Below are 19,117 nucleotides of genomic sequence, written 5' to 3' on the forward strand. Positions count from 1 at the left end.
AATTTTGTTGGATGTGTTAGCTTGCGTTTCAACATGCTTAGAAAATTTTAGCTCCTTGTCGACATAAACTCCGAGATCTTTTTCCACACTAGACTTTTCAATCATTACTCTCTCGTTGCAACCATGTCTTCTCATACTGTAGTCTTGCTGTTAATTGTTCTTCCCGAGGTGAAGTACTTTACACTTGTCAGCATTAAACCGCAGCTGCCACGTATCAGCCCAGTTAACTAAGCTGTCAAGATCATCTTGCAATTGCGCTTTATTTGACGCATTCTTCACTGAATTATAAACTATTGTGTCGTCGGCATACATGGAGCACACGCTGGACACTGCTTCTGGCAGATCGTTTATAAAAGCAACGAACAAAATAGGCCCAAGAACGCTTCCTTGTGTCACGCCACTGCGCACAGATGCCCAGTCTGACGCGGTTCCGTTAATACTGACACGTTGTCGTCTACCTACTAGAAAATCTCTGATCCATTGGAGTACGTTTCCCTCAATTCCTAAAGACTTCACTTTACGTAACAGCCGCTCATGCGGAACACTGTCAAATGCCTTGGCAAAATCGAGGTACAATGCATCCACTGGTTCCCTTTCGTCCAGCAGGCGAGTCCACTCGTTCAACGTAGATAATAAGTTAATGGTGCAGGATCTATCGGCAATAAAACCATGTTGACAATCTGATAGGAGATGATGGTGAGCAGTCAAGTGGTCGATAATCCTATCTCTCACAACAGATTCCATCAGCTTACAAACAACACTTGTCAGACTGACAGGGCGATAGTTGCCGGGGCTGCTTTTGTCACCTTTTTTTGAACAATGGTGTTACTTGATCTTTCCAGTCGGACAGCAAAGTTCCTTCGTTCAAGGTTTTTTGGAAGAATACTTTCAATGGGCCGGCCAGAACGGTTGCCGTTTCCGATGTCACTTGGATGACCGTTTCCGTAATCAAAGAATTTATAACACATTCTAGGGTGTGAGAATGTGCAACCTTCACCGTTCTTCTCGTATTCACATTTCTTTTGGAGATGTTTCCAGCAAACACCTTTTTTAACTCTCGGTCTGCCTGAAGGTACATAGGTTTCTTGGGAGGAGGGTAAGGTTGGAAAAGATGATGTCAAACCGATCTCTAAATCACGAAGGTTCAGGGCAGCGGTATAGGTTGTAGGGTTGGGAGCAACGTGGGCATCAGGTGTTCGAGCAGGGGGAAGGGTGGGGTCAGAAATAATTATAGAGGTAGGGGTAGGACTGAGGGTCGGATTAGGGGTAGGGGTAAAGTTAGCACCGGGGGTGAGGGTAGGAGCGAGAGTAGGGGCGGAGCTCAGAGCAAGGGTAATGGTGTGAGTGGGGTTTTGGCTTATGTTGACACCTTACGATTCAGAATGATCATGTCAGGGTGCAAGTTCAGCTAAACCAGTGGTTCCCAAAGTGGGCGATATCGCCCCCTAGGGGCGGTGGAAAGATTTTGGGGGGCGGTAAGGAAGAAGCGGGCGGTAGGGGGCGATAGGGGGGCGATAGTCCGAAGTCGAAGTCAGAAGTTCCAACGTGTTTTTGACGATTTGTACACAACACGTGCAGCGCATGACTCCCAACGATGGTTTTTTCACCCAGATCTGTTTTTTAACCCCTCCTGGGTTTACGTCTCGGACAAATTAACGGCCGGACTCGCGGCCGGTCTCACGGTCAATTTCCAAATTCAATGATCAAGGAATATCTCCCAAACTAATGAACTTAACTTGATGAAACTTGGTACACGTATTCATTATAAGGACCTAATGGTAATGTTTAGCTCGTGAAAATTTTTTGAATTTTGCCTTCATTTGTTTTTGCCATAGTTATATGGTAATACGGGCCGAAATTCACAGTGATCAGAGAATTTCTTCCAAACTACCGAACAGATTCGAACGAAATTTTGAATTTACAGTCCTAACTACCGAACGGTAATGTTTAGCTCGTGAAAATTTTTTCGATTGTGCCTTCGTTCGCGAGTTTTCTTCATTTCACCTTCATTCCTGATTTAAACAGCAATACGTGCTTAAATTCGCAGTAATCAAGAAATTTCTTCCAAACTACTGAACAGATTTGAACGGAAATTAGTATTTAAATACCTAACCTTAGCAACGGTGATGTTTAATTCGCTCGTTTGCCTTCGTTTAATTGCGAGTTATACGGATATACGTAAACGGCTCTTGGTTAAACCGGCCGGTAGAAAAGCCGGTCGTTCCTCCTATATCTGTATAACTCGCAAACGAAAGCAAAATAGAAAAATTGTCACGAGCTTAACGTCACCGTTGGGAGGTTAGGTATTTATATACAAAGTTTCGTTCAAATCTGTTCAGTAGTTTCGAAGAAATTTAATGATCGCCTCGAATTCAAGCGACAAATTATCCGGCGATATGGGCCGAATATAAGGAAGTGTGAAATCAAGAATGACGGCGAAATGAAGAAAAACTTTCAAACGATGGTAAAATCGAAAAAAATATTTTTAAGCTAAAAAATCACCGTTTGGTAGTTAGGAATGTATATTCAAAATTTCGTTCAAATCTGTTCAGTATAGTTTGGAAGAAATTCTTTGATCACTGCGAATTTCAGCCTGTATCGCAATATAACTCGCGAATGAAGGTGAAAATTAAAAATTCTCACGAGCTAAACATCACCGTTAGGTTATGATGAATACATGTTCCAAGTTTCATCGAGCTTCGTTCATTAGTTTGGGAGATATTACTTGATAATTGAATTTGGAGATTGGTCGTGAGACCGGCCACGAGTCTGGCCGTAAATTTGCCCGAGACGACCTAGATTTCTAGTGCTGTAACAGTTAAAACAGCTGAAAAACATATTGGTTCACTAAATGGGGTTCTATTTGTGAAATACACATTTGAGTTTAACCTTCATCTTTTAAAATTGCAGCGTAGTAAATTTCAAGAATGAGGCGTTTGTTTTTTTATGTGTCTGTGGGGGGCGCTAGAAATTCACTAGGAAGCCGAAGGGGGCGCCAGCCTGAAAAAGTTTGGGAACCACTGAGCTAAACAAACTCAGATTGTGATCATTAGCGATTTAAAGTCATCAGTCGCATTATCAGCCTTGACGTCTTAGCAAACGCTTTGGAATATTTACGAGCTTCGCCACTCCACCTGAACCAACGCTGAGCACCGAGGAACGCTTTGGTCTTCTTATCAGATACGTGTAATGAAAAAAAATTTGTTCCAATAGAAATTGAGGTTCTTCTAGCGAATAACTTTCCATGGAAAAAAATTAGAAAAGGTAAACATAATTCCATCATATTCGCTTATATTTCCACTTTATTTTATATATTTTTCATTTTTTCAACCAGAAAGTTTAAATTTTCCAAACAAACAGTTCCCTAAATCTAAATTTCAACAATTGATTGTGGAGCTAGATGCCACTAGCTGTGGTGACGAATGATCTCTGGACAGACAGCTGTAGGCACGCGACCGACAAATAAAACCAACTGTTTCAATAATATCATAAAGCTATAAAGTCAGACCATGTCTCGTACCAAGTCACAAGACTTATAACAGCCTTTCGTTCGCGACTCGTTTTTCCTTAGCGTCTTTCTGCTTACGCCTTTAGGACTACCAACATGATGAAATCCGTCGGTGTTGTCCTTCTTCTCACGGCAACTTTTGCCTACTCCGGTGTTGAAGGGTAAGTGAACTCAGCAATAACATTCGGACGCTGTGCTCTCCCCTCCTGTTCACGTTTATCCTAAATTATTAGATGATAAAGCTTTGTGCTCTAATTTTGCATAGCCGCTACAAATCAATGCTGAAAAAGCTGCAAAAATGTTGCATTGAGAGCTACGGATATTACTTGTTTTCTTTTTAATAATGGAAAATGTTCATCTCTTGATATTACTCACCAGGTACTAATTTGTATTCATTTCTCTCGCCAGTGCAAATGGGTGTGCAAAGTACCTAAATAACATGTTGAAGAACGCAGACGTGAAAACTTCATTCCCCGACTGCATGTCTGATCCAGCGGGACAGGCAGCCTTGACTGCCCTCGCAGGTTAGATATTGCATGATTTATTACCATCACTTGGTTGATCTAAAATTTTCTACCATTGCGCTAACGGCTAACCTATGGGCAATTCATCCAATTTATATATTTTTGTTTCCAAAACTTAGTTTTAGACCTTGTCTTTTTAGTTAGTGGTGTTTTCTAGAGACGTATCGTGAAATAGTGACTGGAACCACCGTAAATTCATGTGAGATCTAAAACAATAAGTAGCAATTTACGTGTTCTGCAGGTAATCCTGACTGCAAAGGCTACAAGTTCATAACCCACAATCACAAGTGCGAAGTTCTCGCAGCTCCCTTCATGAAATGTGTAGCGGGAAAAATTGGTGTCGTAAGTCTGAAAATGTTGCTAAGGTGCCTCTTCATCATCTGTGATGAACTCCACTTTGAATATTAGCTTACCTTATTTGTGGTGTTGAACATGTCAAAATGTGACCAATGCAATATTTAGTGCACCATGAGAGATATCTATTTACAACAATTCCATATGTTATTAAATATATTATGAAGTTACGACCCTAGTAAATGTGAACACAGCACATTTATTTATAGTTGAACGCTGCTGGCTCCATCGATAACACAAAGATCTTAGCCGAGTACACGGAATGGGCCAAGGGCCCTGGCTGCGACGCTGCTCAGTTCGGCTTCGGTGTGAAAAAATGTGGCATGAAAATCAAGAACTACGCGGTAAGTTTTTCTTGTCTTGGCGTGACACGCTTAAAGTTATTTCAGCAGGACAATGAAATAAGATTATTTCGAACTGAATTTATGTCAAATTTTAACTTGGAAGCCGAGTCATAGTTTGATTTACTAGTATGTGGAAAATTATGCAAATCATTCTTAGTTCCTGTGGAAATGCGTGGATAGTCTGGAAATTTCAGACTATCCAGCGAGATTTTTTTTGATCTGGCAATCCCCTTTTCTGATGCCTCTGTACATATGATTATTATCGGTGAATTTGGGTCGCATATATCATGCTACCTCTCAAATTTCTTGCAATAATATTGCGTAGAGTCATCACTGAAATTCTAAGCATTCTTTCACTTATTTCCACTACAACTGAAGCATCACTTAATGCCATGAACCTTTTTTTATATAATGAACTATCACAAACAGTTCCTGAAGAAGGCCGCATGCATCGCTAGGGAGTCGAAAAAATACACTGCACAATCTGGTCCTGCACAATCTGGTGCAGGTCCTGCACAAACTGGTCCTGCACAAGCTGGTCCTGCACAATCTGGTGCAGGTCCTGCACAAGCTGGTTCTGCACAAGCTGGTCCTGCACAAGCTGGTCCTGCACAAGCTGGTCCTGCACAATCTGGTGCAGGTCCTGCACAATCTGGTGCAGGTCCTGCACAATCTGGTGCAGGTCCTGCACAAGCTGGTGCAGGTCCTGCCCAAGCTGGTGCAGGTCCTGCACAATCTGGTGCAGGTCCTGCACAAGCTGGTGCAGGTCCTGCCCAAGCTGGTCCTGGCGTATAACCAAGCATCTGGCTTATAACCAATCATTATGAACTTGAATATAATGAGAAATCAAGATTTTTTAGCGTTCCTTGCACTTCAAACTTAGTGACTTATTGTTCTTAGAACCTTTGCACTTGTTTTTTCTTCTCCTGATAGGTTGGAATAGTTTCTTAACACTTCAGCAATGGAACTTTTATATCATTTCACACAAGCTGTGCGACATAATTTACAATACATTATCTGCGTGAATGTTGTTTTGATTGGCCCTTTTGTTGAATCATGAAGTTATTTAAAAAATTATTAAGTAAAGTACACATAAGAAAAGTAAACACAAACTACCCTATAGAAACCTATAGCTACATTTAAGTGGCAGAGATGAGATGCATTTAGTTTCGAGAGACACGTCGCTGTCTGTAACTTGGAGTAAGTTTCACGAACATGCATTTGGGGACACAGAAATGTTAGAGAGACGTCGTAAGGACCTAAGGATGAAATGATAACTGGAATGAAGGAGAGTAGTTGAAAAGAACCCATATTTGTACGCCGAATACTATAGGTTTCTACAAGAAAACATGAAACACAAAGCATTCATTGTCAATTAGAGTGATTTTTGAATAGATTATTGGAATAATGCTGATCAAGATTATCATTACTGGCAAGAACTCAAATAATATTAACATCAATGCGATCATCCTAAGCGAAACTAACTTGTTGAAAATTAATTTCAACAAGTTTGCATTGTGACATGAATATTTCTGTGATTTGATAGAAATCGAGAGTCATCGTTACATTTCAGACGGATAAAATACTTCCTAACATTCTTGAATAACCTACCAATATTTGCTATATTGGATTGAATAAACCAAGTTCGTGTTTGAGGCGATCGATAGCTCTAGGGATCATTTTTAGCCTGGGTAAAAATTATTCGGTGTCCGGAATATGAATAGCGGTATTGGAGAGTACGTTAATATGAGAGATTTTAGCCTTGTCATATATCGGCTAAGAGGAATGTGTTAACCCCAGCATATTATGTGGTCAAACTTTTCAACCGCTGGCTCGTTGACGAAGCTGTTCCGATGAACTTCAAATCAGCTCATATTATGCGGCTATGCCTCTATTGAAAAAACAGGCCTTGACGCTTCTGATCCCAAATCATATCGACCCATTTTCAACCTATCGATTTTATCTAAACTCTTGCGGTCTATCTTCAGCAGTCCGGTCTCATGCCTCGCCTGCAGTCTGCATACCGTCAACTCCACTCGACGGAAACCGTTGTGCTGAAGGTGTTTTCAGACATTCTGCGAGAGTAAACCGCTGTGAAATTGCGGCACTGGCTTAACTCGACCTTTCGGCCGCGTTTGGCACGGTCGACCACGCCACTGTGATGCGTCGGCTTAACGTATCATTCGGCCGGCGCGACACTGTGCTGCGGTAGTTACTGTAGAGTCCTATCTCGGCAATAGATTATGTAAGAAGGTTATCCGCACTACTGCGCGCGCGGAAGAGTACCTGTTGTAAGGCCTAGCCAGTCAAGTTAGAGCACTTCGTCTGTGGTGTCCTATTATAGGCTGCAGTACGCTATTCTCAGGTACGAGTGAATATGGATTAGTGCTCTTCAATAAGTGTCTATGAATTATTGTATTTGGATTATTGAATTATCTTGCTGTATTGTTCATTTCGACGTGTATTTATTTGTGTCATTTATTTGTATCGGCAGGACAGAGTGAAGTCTCTCTCCTCTCTGTAGTTGAATAGTCAAATGATGATCGCGATTCTAAACTGTTGGATTTCTTGAATAAATGTAAAAACTTTTTATCTATCAACTGAACCCGACATCATCACAGGTTCCAATGAGTTCGACAAGGGAACTCTTCTTTTACGCCATCGTTGGTCACCTGCGGCGTACCCCAGGGATCAGATCTCGGCCTGATCCTCATTTTGTTATATAAATTCGACGCATTTCACACAACTGATTCACGTATATTGCATCCACATATCTGCGCTGACGGCACCCAAATTTGTGGCTACTGTTCACCGGCTGCCGCTGCAGCGTTGCGATATCGGATGTCAGTCCTCATGGACACAATCTCAAACTGGATGCGCTCCGACCGGCTACAGCTCAATGCATCAAAAACGGATTTTATTTGGTTTTCGACTGCTCGGCGCCAGCATCAACTTCAGGCAAACCCTGTTCTCGTGGGCAACGAGTTCATCATGCCTGCGTCTCCGGTTCTCTTCCTGGGAATTCTGCTGGACTCTGAATTTATCATGAACCAACACGTAGCCAAAGTCACCACCGCTTGTTTTGGCGCTCTGCGACGAATACGTAGCGTCAGCCGCTGTCTCTCGAGGCCGGTCTTCGAGGCCCTCGTGGTGGATGCCACACTCGACCAGGTTGGACAATGGTAATGCCACACTCCATTGACTTCCGACCAAGGCACTTTATAAACTGAAATTTATAGTGAACACTGCTGCGCAACTCGTGTGCATTAAGTGAAAATTTGCCCACGTAACGCCGCTATTACGCAATCTTTACCGGCTGTGCATGCAGCAGCCCACGCAGTTCAAGGTCGCTGTTCTGACGTTCCGATGCCTCCACGGTCTTTTGCCTCCTTAACACACGGAATGTATGCGCGGCGTGTGTGTGATCTGCCTAGACGATTGCGTTCGTCATCAACAAAGGACCTCGTCGTTCCATCTTCATGTCTATCTACCGTCGGTGAAAGATCGTTCCCGGTCGCCACCGCCAGAACCTGAAACAGTCTGCCGGCTTTCGTAACGTCGGCTCCTTCGATGCAAGTGTTTCATCGACGCCTCAAGACGAAACTCTTTCGTAGAACCTATCAATCATGTGCTTGGTAATTTTTATCCGTTCTAATCCTTTCTCGGGTCTATCTATTTTTTGCTTGATATTAAACTTATGTGTAACCGCAAATAATAAACTGTAAATACTGTAGGAAGTAACCGCATACATCAAAGTGAAAGTGCACACAAAGTTTTAAAATGTTTTTACACGAACTCGGATTCCGTTTTGAACGAAAAAAGTGAACTGTTAACTGTGATCGCAAACGAGTGTATAGACATTATTTGTATTACAGAAACACTAACTAAAAATCACGGGGGGGAAATTGTACCTGTTGAATTTCAGCTGCCAGGTTTTGATTGTTTTCATAACTTAAATGAAGAGCAGTGCAGTAGAGGTGTAGCTCTGTGGGTTAGAACCTCATGTGGGGCCCAGCAAGTTAAGTTATCTGCAGAGCATCAATCAGCTAGAGAATCAGTGTGGTGCGAACTTACTGCAAAAGGCATAGATAGCCTCCTCATAGGGGTCATTTATAAATCACCTAACAGCTCCTCTGATAACAATGAAGTACCAAACAGCCTTTTACCGAGCATGTCATTCAGCAGGTCGCATACGTTGATCCTTGGCGACTTTAACCATCCAGAAATAGACTGGGCAGATAAATTTTCTCCAAGATGAGATGAGAATCACCCAGCATTCCTGTTCTTGGAGTCTGTGCGAGACTCATTTTTAATCCATAACATCACCAAGCCAACTCATTTTAGGGGTAAACAGACCCCAACTATTCTAGATCTTGTGTTTACTAGTGAAGAATCAATGATAGATGATCTTCGCCACGAGGCTCCGTTGGGCAAAAGCCACCACCAATCATTGTTTTTCAGTATTAAGTGTTGTGCAGAAAAAAACGCTTCGGAAGCGTGAGCGTTTGAACTTTGCGAAAGGCGACTATGATAAACTCCGTGAAGCGGTGAATGCGGCGAATATTTCGGACTGTATCAAGGACATGAATGTGGCTGATTCATGGTCGTTTTTCAAAGACACGGTTATGTCTGCAGTTGATACCTGTGTACCTAAGATTACGCTTGGAGGAGTCAAAAGTCCCAGTGGATGAACAGTGCAGTTAAGGCTCAGCTAAAAACCAAGAAATAAGACTACAAGCGTTATTTACGAACTCGCAGCGAGTCTGATTATAACCTGTATGCCAGAGCTCGAAATCAAGCTAAAAAAGTTTGTCGCACTGCAGTAAAAAACTTCGATAAAAATATTGCTAAAAATGCAAAAAAAGAATCCGAAAGCCTTCTTTTTGTACGCTAGTTCAAAGTGTAAGTCTAAGGACGGTATATCTGATTTGAAAGTAGACCAACGAAAGATTTCCTCTGATGAGGGCAAGGCAAACGTTCATAATCAGTTCTTCAGCAGTGTATTCACAGACGAGGACTTGAACAGTATTCCAGATATTGAGGAGCGCCCAGTCGGCTCGAAGTTAACAGGTTTTGATATACACGAAGAAGAGGTTCTCAAGCGCCTGACAGCTCTAATTCCCAACAAGTTATGTGGACCAGACAGCTTCCATCCCAGATTGCTCAAAGAATTTGCAACCGTTCTGGCTGGCCCATTGACAGTATTCGTTCAAAAAACCTTGAACGAAGGAACTTTGCCGTCCGACTGGGAAGAAGCTCAAGTAACACCATTGTTCAAAAAAGGTGACAAAAGCAGCCCCGACAACTATCGCCCTGTCAGTCTGACAAGTGTTGTTTGTAAGCTAATGGAATCTGTTGTGAGGGATAGGATTATCGATCACTTGACTGCTCACCATCATCTCCTATCAGATTGTCAACATGGTTTTATTGCCGGTAGATCCTGCACCAATAACTTATTATCTACGTTGAACGATTGGACTCGCCTGCTGTACAAAAGGGAGCCAGTGGATGCATTGTACCTCGATTTTGCCAAGGCATTTGACAGTGTTCCGCATGAGCGGCTGTTGCATAAAGTGAAGTCTTTGGGATTTGAGGGAAACGTACTCCAAAGGATCAGAGATTTTCTAGTAGGTAAACGACAACGTGTCAGTATTAACGGAACCTTTTGTATTCGTTTGCGACCATTTGTTAGTAACCATTCGTTAGTAACCATTTGTTAGTAACCATTCGTTAGTAATCGTTAGTAACTATTCGTCAGTGTTCGGTGATCTTCTATCACCCTCTATAGTCCGGTCATTCTGTGTATAAAAAAGGATGGACCTAGAAAAAATTGCAACAGAATTTCTTTTTGTGGGGATATTATCTACACTTAGTGTAGTACTTCCACCAAAAAATGTAAGAAAATCTAAGTGGGGGAACATGTTCAAATCGGTCATTTAAAATTGTTGTATTTCTATTCTTTGGGGTCGAATTTGAGTGGATTAAAAATGTATCCAGCTTAATTGTTTTACTGTGTTATTTGAACAGATTACATTTTCGTTATGTTATTAAATGCACCATCAATAAAACAATTTATATTGAAAATAAAATGTAAATATTTTTCACATTGTTTATATGTTATTTTGCACTAAAAGGTGGAATTTTGCTCTAGCCTACAGTTTAGCTCTGAAAAGTTCTCCTAGCTCCACACTAATACAAATACTCTACACCTGAAGGCACCTTCAGCTACAAAACCATCACAAACGACCATTTGTTAGTAACCATTCGTTAGTAACCATTTGTTAGTAACCATTCGTTAGTAATCGTTAGTAACTATTCGTCAGTGTTCGGTGATCTTCTATCACCCTCTAGGTTATCATACGTAACCATCTTATAGCCTGTTCTGTACCCACGTGGTAGTCACGCTCAGTGACGTCATCCCTGTTAAGGCCTATATATATCTCGTTCTGTGCACCGCTCGTCAGTCGTGGCGGTACTGCCTAGCCGTCATCTTGTTGGTCGCTCCTCCGGCACAACATACTTGTGCTGTACCTGTCAATCCCCGTCCTTCTGTAGTCTGTACTCACCGAGCCAGTTTAAACAGACACCTGACATTAGTAACCATTCGTTAGTAATCATTCGTTAGTAACCAATTGCTAGTAACCATTCTTTAGTAATCTTTAGTTAGTAATCTTTCGTTAGTAACCATTCGTTAGTAACCGTTCGTTAGTAATCTTTTGTTAGTAACCATTCGTTAGTAACCATTCTCTAGTAACCATTCGTTAGTAACCATCAGTCAGCAACCATTCGTTGGCAACCATTCGTTGGCAACCATTCGTTAGTAACTATTCGTTAGCAATCATTCGTTAGTAACCATTCGTTAGTAACCATTCGTTAGTAACCATTCGTTAGTAACCATTCGTTAGTAACCATTCGTTAGTAACCATTCGTTAGTAATCTTTCGTTAGTAATCTTTCGTAAGTAACCATTCGTTAGTAACCATTCATTAGTGACCACTCGTTAGTAACCATTCGTTAGGAACCATTCGTCAGTAACCATTCGATAGAAACTATTCGTTAGTAATCATTCGTTAGTAGCCATTCGTTCGTAACCATTCGTTAGTAATCTTTCGTTAGTAACCATTCGTTAGTAACCATTAGTTAGTAACCATTCGTTAGTTACCATTCGCTAGTAACCATTCGTTAGTAATCTTTCGTCAGCAATCTTTAGTTAGTACCATTAGTTAGTAACTATTCGTTAGTAACCATTCGTTAGTAACCATTCGTTAGTAACCATTCGTTAGTAACCATTCGTTAGTTACCATTCGTTAGTGACCATTCGTTAGTAACCACTCGTTAGTAACCATTCGCTAGTAACCATTCGTTAGTACCCATTCATTAGTAATCTTTCGTTAGCAATCTTTAGTTAGTAACCATTCATTAGTAACCATTCGTTAGTAACCATTCGTTAGAAACCATTCGTTAGTAACCATTCGTTATTAACCATTCGTTAGTAACCATTTGTTAGTAATCTTTTGTTAGTAACCATTCGTTAGTAATCTTTCGTTAGTAACCATTCGTTAGTAACCATTCTTTAGTAATCTTTCATTAGTAACCATTCGTTTGTAATCATTCGTTAGTAACCATTCTTTAGTAATCTTTCGTTAGTAACCATTCGTCAGTAATCATTCGTTAGTAACCATTCGTTAGTAACCATTCTTTAGTAATCTTTCGTTAGTAATTATTCGTTAGTAACCATTCGTTATTAACCATTCGTTAGTAACCATTTGTTAGTACTCTTTCGTTAGTAACCATTCGTTAGTAATCTTTCGTTAGTAACCATTCTTTAGTAATCTTTCGTTAGTAACCATTCGTTAGTAATCATTCGTTAGTTCTCTTTCGTTAGTAATCCTGATCATCGTCGGGTCCCCAAGATGAGCAATTTTTGAGTATGTAAAGATGCGAAAAATAAGAAATAATGGTGAAATCGATTTTAGAGAAAATTGATTCTAATTATGAGTGATGAGAAATGTGCAGATAATAATAATTAATTGAATTATTTATGATCACCTCTGCTCCTTTAACCAACAGTCGCGACAAAAACTTTTGTCCCAAGAGATATTTTTCGGATTTTTCAATTACGATGTTTAAAATAAAATCAAGAAACATCAATTACTTATATTTTAACTTGAACACAAAAGAAAATAATGACAAGAACGAAATCCTACATGAAAAATTCGTAATATGGCAAATTTCCCCGAGATAAATATCGATATTTGCAGAGCCCGTATAAATCTCTTCTTTATTCTCTTAGGCAAGCTAGAAATCAAATTCTAAATGCTGCTGATATCGATAAAGTTCCATTCATGCAAAATCAAGTCCTGCAAGTTCTTTGTAGAAGTTGGCTAGGAGTTTACCCTCTTGTATTTACCCTCTGTTTGAGAATGGCCCATGAATTTTCGATATGGTCGAAAACTGGAGAATTTCCAGGTCATGGTGTCATTTCTTCAATGCTAAAATCTTAAAGAAGCGTTTTGATGGCACCGACTTTATGACAAGGAGCTCTATCGCTTTTGAAAAATGCAATTCTGATCAGAAAACTGATTGTAAACTAAAGGAAGGGAATGAGATGAAAAGTTTCTGTTCCCTCAACTGAGAAGTGCTTAGATGCTACACCGTGGGCGCAAGACGGCTTAAAGCTCTCACTTTATATATTCACATTTGACCAATTAATTAACGAAAAAATAATTAAATGTGTACTTTTGATTACTTTTTTAACAGTTCAAATGACATATAAAATATTGAAATCAAGCGTACGGTTATGAAAGAAAACGGTTTGTTTTGCAGCGAATTATTGGCCTCTCGTTGCAGTCGTAAGTCCACAAGTGACAGGGAATCGCCATGAAAACTAAAATAAATCCTTGAAAATTTAAATAAATGGGTGAAAATTAAAATGAATCGTTGAAAACTAAAGTAAACCGTTCAAAAGGAAAATAAATTGTTGAAAATTGAAAAATATCGTTGAAAATCTAAATAACTGGTCGAAAATCAAAATAAATCGTTGAAAATCGATATAAATCGTTGAAAATCTATATAAATCACTGAAATTCAACATAATCATTGAAAATGAAAATAAAGCTTTGAAAATAAAAATAAATCATCAAATATCAAAATAAATATTTGAAAATCAATATAAATCTTTGAAAATCAAAATGTATAGTTGAAAATAGAAATAAATCGTTGAAAAACCAAATAAATCGTTGTAAATTGAAATAAATCGGCGAAAATCGAAAGAAATCGTTGAAAACCAACATAATCATTTGAAATCAAAATAAATCGTCGAAAATCAAAATAAATCTCTAAAAATCAAAATAAATCGTTGAAAATCAAAATAAATCGATGAAAATATAAATCAATCGTTGAAAATCAACATAATCATTGCAAATAAAAATTAATCGTTGATAATTAAAATTAATCGCTGAAAATTAAATGAAATCGTTGAAAATCAAGATAAATCGCTGAAAATTGAAATAAATTTTTGAAATTAACATAATGATTGTAAATCGAAATAAATCGTTGAAAATCCACACAATCATTGAAAATCATTATAAATCGTTGAAAATATAAATAAATCACTGAGAATCAAAATAAATCGTAGAAAATCAAAATAAATTGTTGAAAATCAAAATATATAGTTGAAAATCAGAATAAATCGTTAAAAATTCAAATAAATCTTTGAAAATCGAAATAAATGTTCGAAAATAAAAATAAATCGTTGAGAATCAAAATAAATCGTTGATGACAGTCCGTTCTTTACTGAGGTTCAAAGTTGCCATTTCTTACTTTACCTATGAAGATCAAAATTTTTATTAAGAATTTAAAAATAAATAAAATGCCGCATAAATTCATCATTTCTCCATCGAAAATGGTTTCCGCATCATTTTCACATATACTTGTCGAGACTGAAAATATCAAGATCATGTATTTCCTTTAATGTATCGCTTTCTTTCTTGCTTAACCTGCTAGGCTACGGCTCACGGTTAGCGTTTAAGTCACGGGTCACGGTTATATTGTTAATTTACGGTTCCAATTACAGGGTGTGCAGTCGCTAAGGTTAATCTGCTAAAAAAGGGGTAAGAACGGCTATGACACTGTATCCATCGTGCATTCACTCAAAATAATCGCGTGCCAAAATGCAGTCATTGATATATTTTATATGGTGTTTAAATTAATAGATCAACGCTTCTAAAAGTGTGTTCTAATTTTCAATTTATGACGAAACATTGTAAGTAAATTTGTAATATGAATATTAGTTAGTTACATTAGTTAAACCATCAACAGCTGTTAACTCAACATTGTTCTTCAAACTGTATTTGTAAAGTATAAAATGAGCTGTAGTTGGTTCCTTGATACTGAGGCAGTGAATCTCAGGCATTATAATGTCGAGAGTGATCCACCTTTATACACATTTTAGGTGTTCGTTTCGTTATATAGAAGCTAAATTGTATGGTATACAGCTAAAAGATGAATATTTCTTTCACACCGATACGCGATTCGTCATTACTTATTTTAGTTGCACTTCGAACATCGCTGTTCTTTGTCATTCGATTTGTTCTTTGTGATCGGGGTTGTTTGTCACAGCCATGGAGGCAGCGAGTGAACGATCTCCACCGTCTAATTAGAATAGAATAGAATAGAATAGAGTAGAGTAGAGTAGAGTAGAGTAGAGTAGAGTAGAGTAGAATAGAGTAGAGTAGAGTAGAGTAGAATAGAGTAGAGTAGAGTAGAGTAGAGTAGAGTAGAGTAGAGTAGAGGTGTTGGCACTGAAGAAATAGGCGCATGGCCTATTTCTTACCCGACATTTTTTAGTGCAAAAAAAAAACTTCAACTCAATTGTGTATATTAAATGTAGNGGAGAGTAGAGTAGAGTAGAGTAGAGTAGAGTAGAGTAGAGGAGAGCAGAGCAGAGCAGAGGAGAGTAGAGTAGAGTAGAGTAGAGTAGAGTAGAGTAGAGCAGAGTAGAGTAGAGTAGAGTAGAAAAGAATAGAATAGAATAGATAGAATAGAATAGAAGTGTCAGCACTGAAGAAATAGGCCCATGGCCTGTTGCCGATTCTTGAACTTTTCGTGACTTGATTCACAAGGGATCCGGAATAGGGAACCCGATCTTTCCATAACTGACGATTGATTGAGATAGCTGCTGGACAATTATTATTTCAACTCGAATCATGTTATTTCAATTTGCCTCATTGTGAGGGGAAGCTCGCTAAAATAGATTTCCCGTTAAAATTGTCACGTTAGGTCGAGCGCGCTGGTAGCTTAGTTCACTGCTTGTCGAGCCAGGAAGACGCGCGCATCTTGTACGCTCTTCGTTACCAGTCAGCATTGCTTTGCTGTACTGCGGTATGCACCGGTACGCCGGTGGGCCTGCTCGGTGGCGCTGACCACGTTACCTTCGGAGCCCTTGTTGTTTTCTTTCAAAGCTGCTAGAGCCAGCTTGTTCTACGCGGGCCAGCTTCGTCTCGTCAGCGTCCGTCCGCTCTGTTGAGCTGGCAAACCTCAAGTAGAGTTGGGCGCTGCGTGTGTGCGTTGGGTCCGTGGTTGAACTAAGGAGGAGCCGACACGAAGCTTAGACTTGTTCCGTTAATTCCGTATCCGTAAAGTGTGTATTTAGTTTCACGTAACGTGATGAGTAAGCACACACAGTGCCATTCTGTACCCGCAACTTTCAGTTCTTAAAGGCATTTATTCCTTAACTTAGTAAAGTATCAAAACTTGTTCGCCTTGTCCTTCCTTCCTGCAACGGTCTTGAAGGCCTGCCCTGACACTATCTTATTTCAAATTCTCTCATCTTATTTCAACTCTTTTCATATTTTTTCAACTCTTTTCACATCAAAAAATTCGCTTATGAAGACGGTGATTTTCCAGTCGCGTAACCAATACATTGAAAGAAACAAGGTTTAAAACACAAAAGAAATATGTCGATATATTTATTAAAATTTACATTATGTACATAGAGTTCGTCTAAAAATTGTCGGTGATTTAAATGCAACATTGTAAAGGCCAGATTATATTACAAGGATGGTAATATTGATTTTCGATGCACAAAGTTTTATCACAGTTAGCTGGTGCTCGCACCATCTTCCCCCGCTGCGCCGTGCAGGGCTTGCAGCGCGCGCTGGTCATCAAGTTTTATCACAGTTAGCTGGTGCTCGCACCATCTTCCCCCGCTGCGCCGTGCAGGGCTTGCAGCGCGCGCTGGTCATCCTTGAAGGCCAGGAATTCGTCGCGGCAGGCGCGGTGGCTGACAGGCTGTCGGCACATCGGGCACGACGAACTGCTCACAAAAAAATATACTCACTCTCAACACAAAATGTACTCTGTCAAAATGTCAAAAAACTCTCAGCACAAAATGTCTCAACACAAAATGTACTCTATCAAAAAATGTACTCACGAACTGCAACACTACTCCGTACTCACTGCAGTGAGTGACAGAGAGCGCATTTACTCGTCGACGACAACATGAAGTCACGGACGGACGGACAGACGGACGGACAGACAGGCGGACAGACAGACAGACAGACAGACGGACATGGCGAGCACAATAGTGCATTTTTCCATATATGAGAAAATGCGCTAAAAATGAATATCAAAATTCATGTTTGTTGTGTCTACCTTATGGAGTTGACGATAATTTTATTGGAGAAAATATTAGAGAATATTTTGAATACTGCATTCATATAGAAAATGTTAAAATAAGAGAACATTTTAAATATCCACAGTGTAGGGTTCCGTTAACTCTGTAATAAATTGCACATAATGAGTAATTGCATGAATTATTTTAAATTTTGATTTAAATATTGAAAAAATTTCTCGAAAAAAAATTGAATGAAATAATCCGTATAATCCGTTATAAAAAAATATTCAAAAAACTTATCGGTATGATATTTGCCTGATAATCGCAGAACAACATCAAAGCAATATAAACAATCCGACAGCTTGCATTTAATTAAACGACAGCTTATATATATTATTGGTCTTCTTAAATTGCAAGCTCACAAGGATTCAAAAAAACGTAAGGTAACTCACAAAATCTTCATGAAAACGTGCCGGAGACAGCTCTATTATCAGTACAAAGAATGTCATAGAATAGAAGTACAGTTAGTATCAAAAATCAATAAAGCAAACACTCACTTATTTTGCAGCCACCGCGCTATGCATGAGTGGCAGAAAAGATGTCTGCAGCTGGAGAACATGACAAAATTCTCTTCTTCTGTAATGTTAACATCCAAACACACGGGACAAGCTTCTTCTTCAGATTGCGGTAGAATATCTTGCAGCGAGCGTTTTTTTTAGAAGCGGGGACCATAATTCGTGGTGTGTGTTGCCGAGGATGACACCTGCCTTGACAACGTTGTCATACATTGAATAAAAACTCATAATGATTTCACTGAGCCTGGCTTCATGGTTCAGACCTGTTCTCTGCATGGATATTGAATCTTCGATTTCATGAGCCATTGCTCGAACGGATAGAATAGAATAGAATAGAAATGTCGGCACTGAAGAAATAGGCCCATGGCCTGTTGCCGATTCTTGAATTTTTCGTGACTTGATTCACAAGGGATCCGGCCTTTCTAACCCGATCTTTCCATAACTGACGATTGATTGAGATAGCTGCTGGACTTATTGCCTGGTCCGTAATTTGCTAGGCATTTTAAGACTGAACATATGCTCCTGCATAGCTTCGTCTAGTCTGTTTTTGAAGATGTTCATACTCGGAGCGTCAACGATGCTATCAGGGAGGCTGTTCCACATGTCGGTGACTCGAAGCGAGAAGAAATGTTGTCGCATGGATGTGTCACAACGCAGTTTTTTTAGTTTATAGCCGTGGCCCCTGGTGTTGGTTGGCTCCTGGTGGTATGCCTCCATCAGGTTGAAGTATTCGATAAAATCTACGTATTTGTTTACGCCGTATTTTGTAGGAGATATGCACTCAATGATGCTTTTAATTTCAGATAATAAAATGTCTACCGTCGCTAGCGTGAAATTTTCTTTAACTTCGAGGTATTTTGGTCCAACGTCAATAAAAATGGGCGATAAAATACGCTCAAATTCTTCAATAATTAAATGCGATGGCTGCCGCTGAGCTTTGGAGTGAAGGGAACGAATGTCGTTAAGCAATTTATTTTCTAATTCATTGAAATTGTGCTCAGCGTTGTCAGAGTTCAACACTAGCACCTGTTCATCACCAGGGGCTGAAATTTGGGAGTGAACATCATTGGTGTTCTCCATGTCGGCAATGATTCGAGGTAGGAGCTAGAGATAAAAAACTTCACTAAAATCTGAAAAAGTATTTGATAGTCAAAGTTTTGCAGTAGTTCTTCTGACGTGGAATTTTCACTTTAAACC

General features: G+C 39.5%; 1 protein-coding gene across 9 annotated transcripts; it reads left to right on the forward strand.

Annotated features, from left to right (window-relative positions):
* Positions 1-3,464: 3,464 nt before the first annotated feature.
* LOC108671372 (spidroin-2-like) lies at positions 3,465-5,756 on the forward strand. 9 transcript variants are annotated; one of them, XM_047880861.1, is made up of 6 exons: positions 3,465-3,669; positions 3,917-4,032; positions 4,274-4,374; positions 4,596-4,730; positions 5,160-5,289; positions 5,320-5,756. In XM_047880861.1, exons 1-6 carry the CDS (start codon positions 3,605-3,607, stop codon positions 5,523-5,525), a joined length of 753 nt encoding a protein of 250 aa, XP_047736817.1. In that variant the 5' UTR covers positions 3,465-3,604; the 3' UTR covers positions 5,526-5,756. The 9 variants fall into 9 exon arrangements, with proteins under 9 accessions (XP_047736817.1, XP_047736818.1, XP_047736819.1 ...); XM_047880862.1 differs by having other exon boundaries at positions 3,466-3,669; positions 5,160-5,427; positions 5,476-5,756; XM_047880863.1 differs by having other exon boundaries at positions 3,466-3,669; positions 5,160-5,319; positions 5,371-5,756.
* The last annotated feature ends 13,361 nt before the right edge of the window (positions 5,757-19,117 follow it).

This window comes from Hyalella azteca, unplaced genomic scaffold, assembly GCF_000764305.2.
Source record: "Hyalella azteca isolate HAZT.00-mixed unplaced genomic scaffold, Hazt_2.0.2 contig6478, whole genome shotgun sequence".
Classification (NCBI taxonomy): Eukaryota; Metazoa; Arthropoda; class Malacostraca; order Amphipoda; family Hyalellidae; genus Hyalella; species Hyalella azteca.

Bases quoted from the DNA above. Each gene is read 5' to 3' on its own strand.
- LOC108671372 (XM_018158904.2), top strand. From the start codon at position 3,605: ATGATGAAATCCGTCGGTGTTGTCCTTCTTCTCACGGCAACTTTTGCC. The intron at 3,670-3,916 runs GTAAGTGAACTC...TTCTCTCGCCAG, and splicing joins GCCTACTCCGGTGTTGAAGG to TGCAAATGGGTGTGCAAAGT. The intron at 4,033-4,273 runs GTTAGATATTGC...CGTGTTCTGCAG, and splicing joins AGCCTTGACTGCCCTCGCAG to GTAATCCTGACTGCAAAGGC.